The 10,399-nt window shown below is 38.2% G+C and overlaps 1 protein-coding gene across 1 annotated transcript; it reads right to left on the bottom strand.

Moving 5' to 3' along the window:
- Positions 1–259: 259 nt before the first annotated feature.
- On the bottom strand, positions 260–10,165 carry LOC117995427 (glutamine synthetase 2 cytoplasmic-like). Its single transcript, XM_034983446.2, has 6 exons — positions 9,943–10,165; positions 7,459–7,620; positions 6,832–7,045; positions 4,941–5,198; positions 4,030–4,169; positions 260–2,961 (listed from the first exon to the last, which is right to left on the bottom strand). The coding sequence occupies exons 1-6, from the start codon at positions 10,148–10,150 to the stop codon at positions 2,813–2,815; spliced, it is 1,131 nt and encodes a 376-aa protein (XP_034839337.1). The 5' UTR covers positions 10,151–10,165; the 3' UTR covers positions 260–2,812.
- Positions 10,166–10,399: the final 234 nt, after the last annotated feature.

Below are 10,399 nucleotides of genomic sequence, written 5' to 3'. Positions count from 1 at the left end.
GCGGGGCCTCCCTCTTACATTTGAAGGTGAACCATAGAGTAAATAAGCTGCCTTAATGTCCTATATACAGTGCGACAAGGCTATCTTGGCGCGTGGCGAAAATCGGAACTAACATTGCCGTCGTCGCCGAGCTGAAGTCGAGGGCATCATCTAGTCCTATATAATTGATATTGAAAAACACTTTAGATCAAAACAACTAAATTCCTAACAGAATGCAACGAAACAGGACTCGTAAATATCACAGGAAATGAAACAAATATTACAACAAATCGTATCATTTATTTTATAACGCTCTATAATATGTTCATTTACAATTTAAATAGAGTTTTGTTGTATTTCAGGCCTATGCTGCATGCTTAATATATTTTTAGTAAATGAATTCATAGCAAAGAATTTATATGAAACTACATTTTTGTGCTTAACATGACGTATAGGTACTGGTGTTTATAGTTTCATTAGGCGCCATCTCCACGGACGAGAGAATCGCAACGAGTCCGTCCTAACTCCTACTATCGTCTGATAATCTCCACGGTTCAACGATAATTCCGCCAGCGTGTCGTCGCAACTCGCAATGCAACGCCACGAGACCGCAACGGATCGCCGCACCACGTGACCAATGCCTCGTCGTGTTTCACAACTGTGGCATAACGTAACGGGCTCGTCACGTCTCGTGGCGATACCGCCACGAGACGTGACGAGCCCGTTACGTTATACTTACTCTTCCAGAATCACTCGTATCGCCGCGATAGTATCACCCTGAGGAGATTGGCTCATATAGTTTGTATCGAATTTTGTCACACAGCGAGAATGTCGCTGCGATTGTCTCATCCTTGGAGATGACGCCTTGGGACATTCAAAGGCATTAGATATACCCATTGTTATATATATATATATTGGTTTAGGCATGAAACTATTTAACCTATCTTCTTAATCACGTACTATTGGATTAAACAATAAATTATATCTAAGTATATTATTATAGTAATGATTTCGTTAGTATGTTGTACCTAATAAAATGAACATGTTAGAAATAATGATATGTGATTATTTGTATAAGATAAACTATTTAACATGAAAATAACAATTAATGTTTAAATATCACATAATAGTCGTAAAAATATTCTCTAAATCTTTGTTATAATATCTTGTGGTCCATTTTAATGCACTACTTCACATCGTGCCTTGATCTTGAAGTGCTAGCGATATCTACCTACCAATACCTACTATCAAAAATTTAATTGTAATTTGTTAATTCAATTCCTTTAATTCCTCCTACAATTTCAAGCTATAATACATTTAAAGCTTGTTATTATATTGTAGTGATAAATTATCAGCGATTTTTTTAGTCCATGAAGGACGTGTTACATTACAAAAACATTAAATATAGAGCAAAAATCGAGTAGGTAGGTACATATATATTCGATTTTTACTTCATATTATTTAGGCTATTAGCTTATATTATCAACAGCGATTACGATCAGCATTTAAAGCGTGTCCCCGAGAAATATGCTGCGCTAGCCATATTATTAGAGATTATACGTACCCTTTTTTTAAAAGAAACATCAAATTTAAAAAAAAAAATTCTTTAAATTTAAATGTTTTCAATGAAGTGAATATTTATTACATTTTATTATAAAAGAAGCATTATTAATGTTGAAAATTGAAATAATCATTATTTCACCTTTTGCTGCTTTTATTTCATATTTAGATAACATAATCCATATATTCCCCCCAACACATTGTTTTAATTTCCAACTAACATGAATACAGACACTGGAACAATGAGCATTTTGCTCGTTATAATTTTTTTTAAAGATTAAAAATTGATTTTATTAAGAAACAGACATAAAGGATTAAGTAACAAGTATTATCTCTGTTAAGAAAGTAGGTATTCATCACCTTAGAGCCTCAAATCTCAATAGCTTAACGTTCAGGAGCGGACCGAATTCCGAAAGGTCGGCGGTTCAAACCCCACCCGTTGCACTGTTGTCGTACCAACCCTAGCACAGGTTTACGCTTATTGGAGGGGAAAGGATATTTAGTCATGATTAGCATGGCTAATATTCTCAAAAAAAACTACTGAAATTTATGGACCGGGCAGCAAGAATCTATGACGCAAACTCTGGAGCAGGGGCGCGCCTCAAATCACATAAGATTTATGAATCAACATAGTAGTAGAACATACATCTTACACTATCCTACATTGCGACTTATAAGTCTTCGTGTGTATAAAATTGTAAAACGTGCTACAGACAATTTATGGATTCAAACAATGTTGCCAACTAATAAATTTATCTCCAAAATTACTTACCTATTTTTATAAAATCCGTTCATTCTCCCTTTAACCAACACACAACATGTCTTAAATGTCTTCGAAGATTTCTAACATTTCCACATTGGTCAACTATATTCGAGTGACTCACAATATGTACCTACAATCATTTCTCATCAGAATCTACGAAACTAATTAAGGCTGAAACACACGCATTGAACTGCTCAAATGTCATACACGTGAATGCACGTGTTTGTAAATACTAAGACTTGCTAGGTACGCTGAAGGCACGCAGCTGCGAACTTCACTGTGTTAACGTCTAGGTCCTTGTATTACGTGTTGTAGGAGTCGCGTTGCACAACTTTCCTCCACGCGTTCTGTATATTTGCATATCCCAACCCGTTTAAAAAAATGTATACCAGAAATATGGAAAACCCAAAAGTGCCAACACATAACGTGCGTTGGGTATTGTTGTAATATCGTCTTTATTACTCGCTGCTAGCTGACACGATCGGAAGCGGCGTGGTCTCCTCCCGTATGTTATTCGTTGAGGATGCAAGTCCGCATGAGGGCGTCGATCACAGCGTAAGGATCGCAGTTGGAAGCGGGCCGGCGGTCCTCGAGGTAGCCCTTCTTCTCTTCGGCTACTAAGCGAGGTATCCTGATGCTGCTTGCACGACTTGCCACACCTGGAAAAATTGCATAAATATAAAAAACAAATCGTGCCTAATCAAAGAAATTAAAAAACACGACTGCTCTGCTAAAAACGATTTAAAAAATAAAAAGTTCACATTTGAAAATGGCGCCATACCATACGCGATACAAAGCCAGTGTCACTTGGGATGATGTAAGGATTCTAACGATATCCCGTACATACGAATCTGTTCAGGCATTGAAATAAGTTATATTGGAATAAAGAAACTCACATACATAAATACATATGTACCTACATGAACGCTGAAAACCCAAAAGGAGGGTTATGTTTTTCAACTTTTTAACCTGTACGTATTTATATCCACTAGTATGTTCGCTCGTAACTACTCAACAGCTTATTAGATTTTGATAAACGATACGTCATTAGATTCGTCTTCATGGCGAAAGTATGGCGGGGTACACAATTAAATTTAAAAAAAAAACAAGCTGTCAGATTTTGTGTGTGGGCTTTAATGTACCTACGGACTGAAAAATATGCAGTGCAAATCGCAGCCGGGGTTTTTTGAAAACTTTTTAAAATTACTTGTCTGTAAAAAGAAAATCTGACAGGCTGACTGATCTATCAACGCAGCTGAAATTAGGCATGCATATGCATAGCTATTATGACGTAGGCATCCGCTAAGAAAGGATTTTAGAAAATTCAACCCCTAAGGGGGTAACATAGGGGTTTGAAATTTGAGTAGTCCACGCGGACGAAGTCGCGAGAAAGCTAGTTACATATACTTATAGAAGATAATGGACTATTTTAGACTTGCCTTTACACAAGTTTAAAAATCTACTAATGCTCCTGTAAAAAAATATTATATAATTGAAGATTATCTAAATGATAAAAATGCGTGAATTTGACCTGCAGCTCGTTCCAGCAATATACATGGCATAATATTATATATTAAATCTTTGGAAAGAGCAACCGCCGAGTTTCTTGCTGGTTCTTCTCGGAAGGAAAGTCATTCCGAACCAGTGCTAGATGCAGCTGACGATTCAAAAATACTTGTAAAAGTTTAATTGAATAATTTTTATTTTTATTTTTAATGGTTACATACCTGCACTGAAGTCGTTAATACTGGCAGTCTCGTGCAGGCCGGTGAGCCGACGCTCATTGTCCTTACCCCCGCGCGGGTCGTACACCTTGATGTGCTTCATGTGCACCTTCGACAGCTTGTCGATCGCCTTCTCGATCTCACTGTTGTCAATTACAACATTACATTACATTACATTACATCTATGTATTAAAAAAAATTACAAAAAAATTATTTCCCCATTTTTAGTGGCCCCATGGTATTAAAATATGCTTTGCCTGGTTAAAAATCTACTGTTTAAGTACTAAGCTATTACACTGATCGCGAGCAATTTACTCTTATCCGTTGAGGAGTTCCATTATCTATCTTCGAAGATGTTCATCAGATCTGCACCAAATTTAAATGTGACCAACTTTAAAGTATACTCTTTCAAACAAAAAAAGAATTTTCAAAATCGGTCCAAGCGTCTTCGAGTAATCCGGTAACATACATAAAAAATAAAAAATAAAAAGATTCAGACGAATTGAGAACCTCCTCTTTTTGAAGTCGGTTAAAAAATGAATCGCTAAATGTGTTGCTGATCGCAAATCTCAAGAACAGCTGAACCGATTTTGCTAGTTCTTTTTTCATAATATTCCTTGAAGTACGAGGATGGTTCTTACGGAGAGAACGGCGCCCTATGGCTACTACCGCCAGAGAGATCGCTTCTTTTCAGTGACTGAGAGTAGTTTTAGCAGCTTATGCTCCCATAATGAACGTCTGAAATGGAACATTGTAACATTTCCTAGCTGTCGTAATGAAGGTTGAGTTTCTTTTTTAGATGCTGTGGTTGCTAAAGAAGTAAGACTTTCAGGCGATAGCAGTCAATGTGCACCAATCATAAAGCTCTAGTATTTATAGATCGGTACTCAATTTTATAATAAAAATATACTTACATAATACCGTTTTCTTCTCTCATCTTCTTTGTCGAGAAGTTAGTATGGGCACCAGATCCATTCCAGTCCTGCACCGGTTTGGGGTCGAAGGTGACGATAACCCCGTACTCCTCAGCTAATCTGTGCAGGATATATCGAGCCATCCAGAGATCGTCCCCGGCGCTCACTCCTACCGAGGGACCCACTTGGAACTCCCATTGGGATGGCATCACTTCTGCGTTGGTGCCAGCGATTGGAATGCCGGCGTAGAGGCAGCACCTAGGAATCATCCAAGTATATTACTGGCAGTGGGCAGGCCACATCTGCCGCAGAACCGATGGCCGCTGGGGCAGACGAGAGTAGAGACCGCGTATTGGCATGCACAGTGTGGGACGACCTCCAACCCGCCGGACTGACGACCTTAAGAAGGTAGCGGGAAGTGGGTGGATGAGGAAGGCAAAGGATCGTGTGTGGTGGCGCGCTCTTTGGGAAGGCCTATGTCCAGCAGTGGACGCAAACAGGCTGATTGATTGATTACTGAGAGAAATGAGGAGATCCGTGGAGAAGCAGAGTTACCTACTTAGCTCAACGGGTTTCGAAGCTGAAGTGGCAATGGCCAGAGCACATAGTTTGAAAAACTATTAGCATTGGGGTCCCAATGGCGACCTCACCTCGGAAAGCGTAGCGTTGGAAGACCCCGCACTAGTTGGACAGACGACTGTAACCTAAACCCTTTTCATTCTCAGAGAAGACCCGTGTTCAGTGTGTAGTGGGTCGGCGATGGGTTGAGCATGATGATGATGGACTTTGTGGTATGACTGGATCGCCGTCGACTGAGATCGTTAAGGGTGGCTTTATTTTAAATTTTAAATCGTTTCTTACGTACCCGAACAAAATTAAAGTTTTTTACCTTACCGCGACTTCGTCCGCGCGGACTACACAAATTTCGAACCCCTACTTCACCCCCTTAGAGGTTGAATTTTCAAAAATCCTTTCTTAGCGGATGTCTACGTCATATTAGCTATCTGCGTGTCAAATTTCAGCCTGATCCGTCCAGTAGTTTGAGCTGTGCGTTGATAGATCAGTCAGTCAGTCAGTCACCTTTTTCCTTTTATATATTTAGATTATGTTTGCGTTAGGTATGATTCACAAAGACTGTTTAAAGTTTTAAACTATAATTCAAGAAATCAGAACGAGGCTACTTCTCATTGTTCGTACGAAACAACAATACATAGTATTTAAATAAACTGCATAACATGTTTTGCATTGTACCTACTTACCTACGTACAGAAACCTGTTCTTTCAAAGAAATCGTTAACCATGCAAAATAATTAATCGGGTTTATTTTTTACTGTTTTAACTTTAAGGTTTTCCTACCTTAATTCCATTACATCCTAGCAAAAAGTAGGTACCTACTATATTCGTATCTGTAATAATATATAGTAGGTACTTTAGGTATACCAGCATGAAGCAACGCAACGTAAAATGCTTATTATTTAGTACACGTGTACCTGAGTTTTTAGTACATACCTAAGTTTTACTACGCGTACGGTGTAGATAGGTAATATGTACCTACTTAACCGCTTTTTGCCCGACTGCAGCGAATCCCGAAGGAGGGCTATTGTTTGATCTGTGTGTTTATATGTATGTATAAACATATGTATGTATGTCCGTTCCTATGTCCGCTTGTAACTACTCAACGACCGAGTTTGATAAATGATATGTCATTAGATTCGTCTTGATGGCGCGAGTGTCACTGGGTACCTACCTAAAATTTAAAAAAAAAGCGGATTTTATGTGCCTTAATGTGCGGGTAAATGGTCATAGGCACATAAAGCAACTCTCAGGCAGTGATCTGTGTAAGGTACCTAGAATTAGGAATCTAGAAATCTAGGTAGGTATAATTTGTTACCTGTAATGAGCTTCAACGAGATCCCTGGCGAATACTTTGTTGGCTCCAACGCCGCAGTAATAGGGCCCTTGTGGCGGCGGGAAACCGCCCGGGGGCCATCCGAAGGGCCTGAGGTCCGAGTCCAAGAGAATGTACTCTTGCTCAATTCCAAACCAGGGTTCATCGTCTTTGCATTTGTCGTCCGCTTCTTGACACTTGATGCGGTGATTGCTTTCTGTAATTTAAAAAGTTACCTAATCTAAGTATAAGTATTATATTATTCAGGAGGCGCAAGTTTCTTTAGTCTTTGAGGTAATCGCGGCCAATGCATATACAGGTGTAACGAGAACGCTAGCGAAAACGAAGACAGGTGATAGTACCTACTGATGATTACTGGTATGATACCACAAAAAAGACGCGATTTTTTTTCCCTGTATTTTGTAAAAGTTCACGATATAATATTGCAAATAAAACATCTGACTGAGCTAGAGGTCAAAGAACGTTGCGTAAGTAGGCCACCAGTAAGAGGCAAATAGTTATTGGTATTGGATTGTGTTTAGGTAGTATAGCAATAAAGCTAAGTTTTTGCTAGCGTTCGGGTTACACCATACAGTTCGTAGACTTAACTTTTTTGATCGATTATATTACCTGTAGGTTCCATGTTGTATTTGAAGGTGTCGCACATGACTATGAGGTGGTTGCCGCGACGGAATGGATCCTTGTATAAAGCGCGGGGCACTAAGAAAGTGTCCGAGTTATGGCCATCCGCTTGCCCCGTCGAACTGCCGTCGAAGTTCCAAACCGGCAAATCTACAAGGTAAATAGAACTGTTAAATAAACTGTAAATTCATTAAAAGAGCTGTGATAGCCTAGCCTAGTGATTAGGACGTCTGCTTAAAAGTCGGAGGTTGGGGGTTCGATCCCGGGCACGCACTCTAACTTTTCAGAGTTATGTGCGCTTTAAATAATATGTCACCTGCTTTAACGGTGAAGGAAAACATGGCGAGGAAACCTGCATGCCTAAGAGTTATTCATAATGTTCTCAAAGGTGTGTGGAGTCTCCCAATGCGCAATTGCGCAATACTCTTCTCACTCCGAGAAGAGACCTGTGCTCTGAAGTGAGCCAGCGATGGGTTAATCATGATGATCATGAAGATTCACATCAAACGCACCGATGAAGATTCAAATCGAATCGCATGTAATCGTATACGCTCGCATGCTGCAGTAGCACACGAGCAACAGTAGCGTCCGATGAAGGAAATGCGAGCGCATGCCGTTGGACAAAACACTGTTACTTGCTAAAACTACGAAAAACTAGTATTTTTCTACTTTTATTTTTAACTACAGTGTAGAGTGGTATCATTATACCTACTATGTGTTTTAAATACATACGCAGAGTACCTTTATAAGTCCCCTTGATTGAAGAATAATCTTATAAAACTATAGATACTGTTACCCAATACAAGTAGGTTATACGGCGCATGAATAAGAAAGAACTTTGTATAATAAAGTTTTAGACATAATCTAGAATGTAATGGTTGATTAAAATCTGAAAGCTACACATTTCGTGAGATAAGTACTTGTGCTACATTTCTACGTCTGCTACGATATTGGTGTGAAACCTTTGAAATTCTCATCAAAGCTGTCCCTATTTGCTTGCTCCCTCGTATTGCATTCTACATCAAACATGGTTTCCAGAGTCTTCGGACAAAAATACGGTGGCAAGTGTTTTTTTGTAATGCTAGTCTTTTTTATGGTATCCCATACTTTCAATGTAGCTTTTTCGTCTATTTCTTTGAGTACTTGTGTCCATTTTACAAGATTATCTATAATATAAAAATGAATCACTAAATGTTGTTGGCCATCGCAAATCTCGAGAACAGCTGAACTGATTTCGCTAATTCATTTTTTATAATATTCCTTGAATTACGAGGATGGTTCTTACGGAGAGAAAATTTAAAAAAAATTGAATCGACTGTTAGGAGGAACGAAGTTCGCCAGGGCAGCTAGTCTTGAAATAAAATCAGAAATATATTTCGTGTCGTTATTATATTAAAAGTTTTGTTAATAACACATTTTTTTAAATATTATTATACTAACCTACCTAAATAATTTGCTACACCTAATTCCAGATCTAAGATCATAATGAGACGGACCCTGATCAACTGTTTTAAAAACTGTCGTGCAAAATGTATAGCGCCCTAAAGTTGAGTAACAACAAGCATCGAAGTAACTGTAGTCATAATATTATGCTAATATGACCACAAAACAAGGGGTTTCCCTTTTTTCTTTTTTTAATCGACTTAGTTTAACAAGTTCACTTCAGGCACATCAAAAAAAACCACGAAGGTTTAGGTGAAGTATGTCATTCCGTCTTACATAATAGTGCTTCTATAAATAATTTAGATTGTTTACAGAAGCACTTATTAAGATATTAAATTAGGTACATTTAATTCAAAAATGGGGATCGTTACCTATTATATACAGGTTGACCTATTTAATAATAATTATGCAGATAGGTATATGGTACAAATGGTGTTTACAAACAGCTTTGGAATAGACACTGAAGGTCGCCATATTACGTGATCTATGCTAATTGCAATGGTTAATGCGGACGTATTAAAAACTGACTCGTTTTAATAGGAGTGTAATGTTTCATTATTTGACGAGTTACGGAGAACCATGGTATAACATAATATATTTTGTTTCGTAATTATTCTGAACTTATTTTTGATCTGTTTACCATTCTCTATTTGAGTATACCTAACCCACAGTTAAAATACATTTATTACCTTTTACCTATTAGTTGTAGATAATATAGTAGTTACCTATTTTTTAGGCTTTTTATTGTTTTATTTTAAACATTTACTTAAAAAACATACATTACCTACCTACCTATTATGTTAATAAGATAAATAAAAATCAAGGATGTTTTTGCTATAATTTCGAATGTTTTTTGATAACAAAGATTCTCTAATAGAGTAGTAGGTACAGAAAACATACTTTTGTCGGTGATTGGTTGGTGCCTCAAAATGGTCAGCACCCACTATTCCCCCAGTCACTAGAACCCCAGTCTTTGCCCAGTCGTAGGACAATACAGGCTAGAATAGATAGGATTAGGATAAAACTCACCCTTTGGTTGTTTCGGAATGAATGTCAAGGTTCGATCCTTGCAGCGCAGGTGTTCGCCAGTGCCATCGATCCACACGTATGTGGCCAAGATCCTGTCGACTGGCAGCGGAAGGTCATTGTAACGTCCCAGTAGAGTCTTGGATAATACTGCGTTTGGTGAGTTTGTTAGAACTGGCCCCGAAAGTATTTTTGGGTTATCTGTAAACATAATCTAAATATATAAAAGGAAAAGGTGTCTGACTGACTGACTGATCTATCAACGCACAGCTCAAACTACTGGACGGTTTGGGCTGAAATTCGGCATGCAGATAGCTATTATGACGTAGACATCCGCTAAGAAAGGATTTTTGAAAATTCAATTCCTAAGGGGGTGAAATAGGGGTTTGAAATTGGTGTATTCCACGCGAACGAAGTCGCGAGCATAAGCTAGTATAATATATTTTAATATATTATGTTG

The sequence above is a fragment of the Maniola hyperantus genome, chromosome Z (genome assembly GCF_902806685.2).
Source record: "Maniola hyperantus chromosome Z, iAphHyp1.2, whole genome shotgun sequence".
Lineage (NCBI taxonomy): Eukaryota > Metazoa > Arthropoda > Insecta > Lepidoptera > Nymphalidae > Maniola > Maniola hyperantus.
This window is presented reverse-complemented; position numbering and strand designations above follow the sequence as displayed.

What these genes read in the sequence shown, in the direction of transcription:
- LOC117995427 (XM_034983446.2), bottom strand. Translation starts at nt 10,150, where the DNA reads ATGTTTACAGATAACCCAAAAATACTTTCGGGGCCAGTTCTAACAAAC. An exon ending in CTCGTTGAAGCTCATTACAG is followed by an intron (nt 5,199 to 6,831) that starts GTAACAAATTAT and finishes GATGATTCCTAG; the next exon opens with GTGCTGCCTCTACGCCGGCA. An exon ending in AGAGAAGAAAACGGTATTAT is followed by an intron (nt 4,170 to 4,940) that starts GTAAGTATATTT and finishes AATTGACAACAG; the next exon opens with TGAGATCGAGAAGGCGATCG.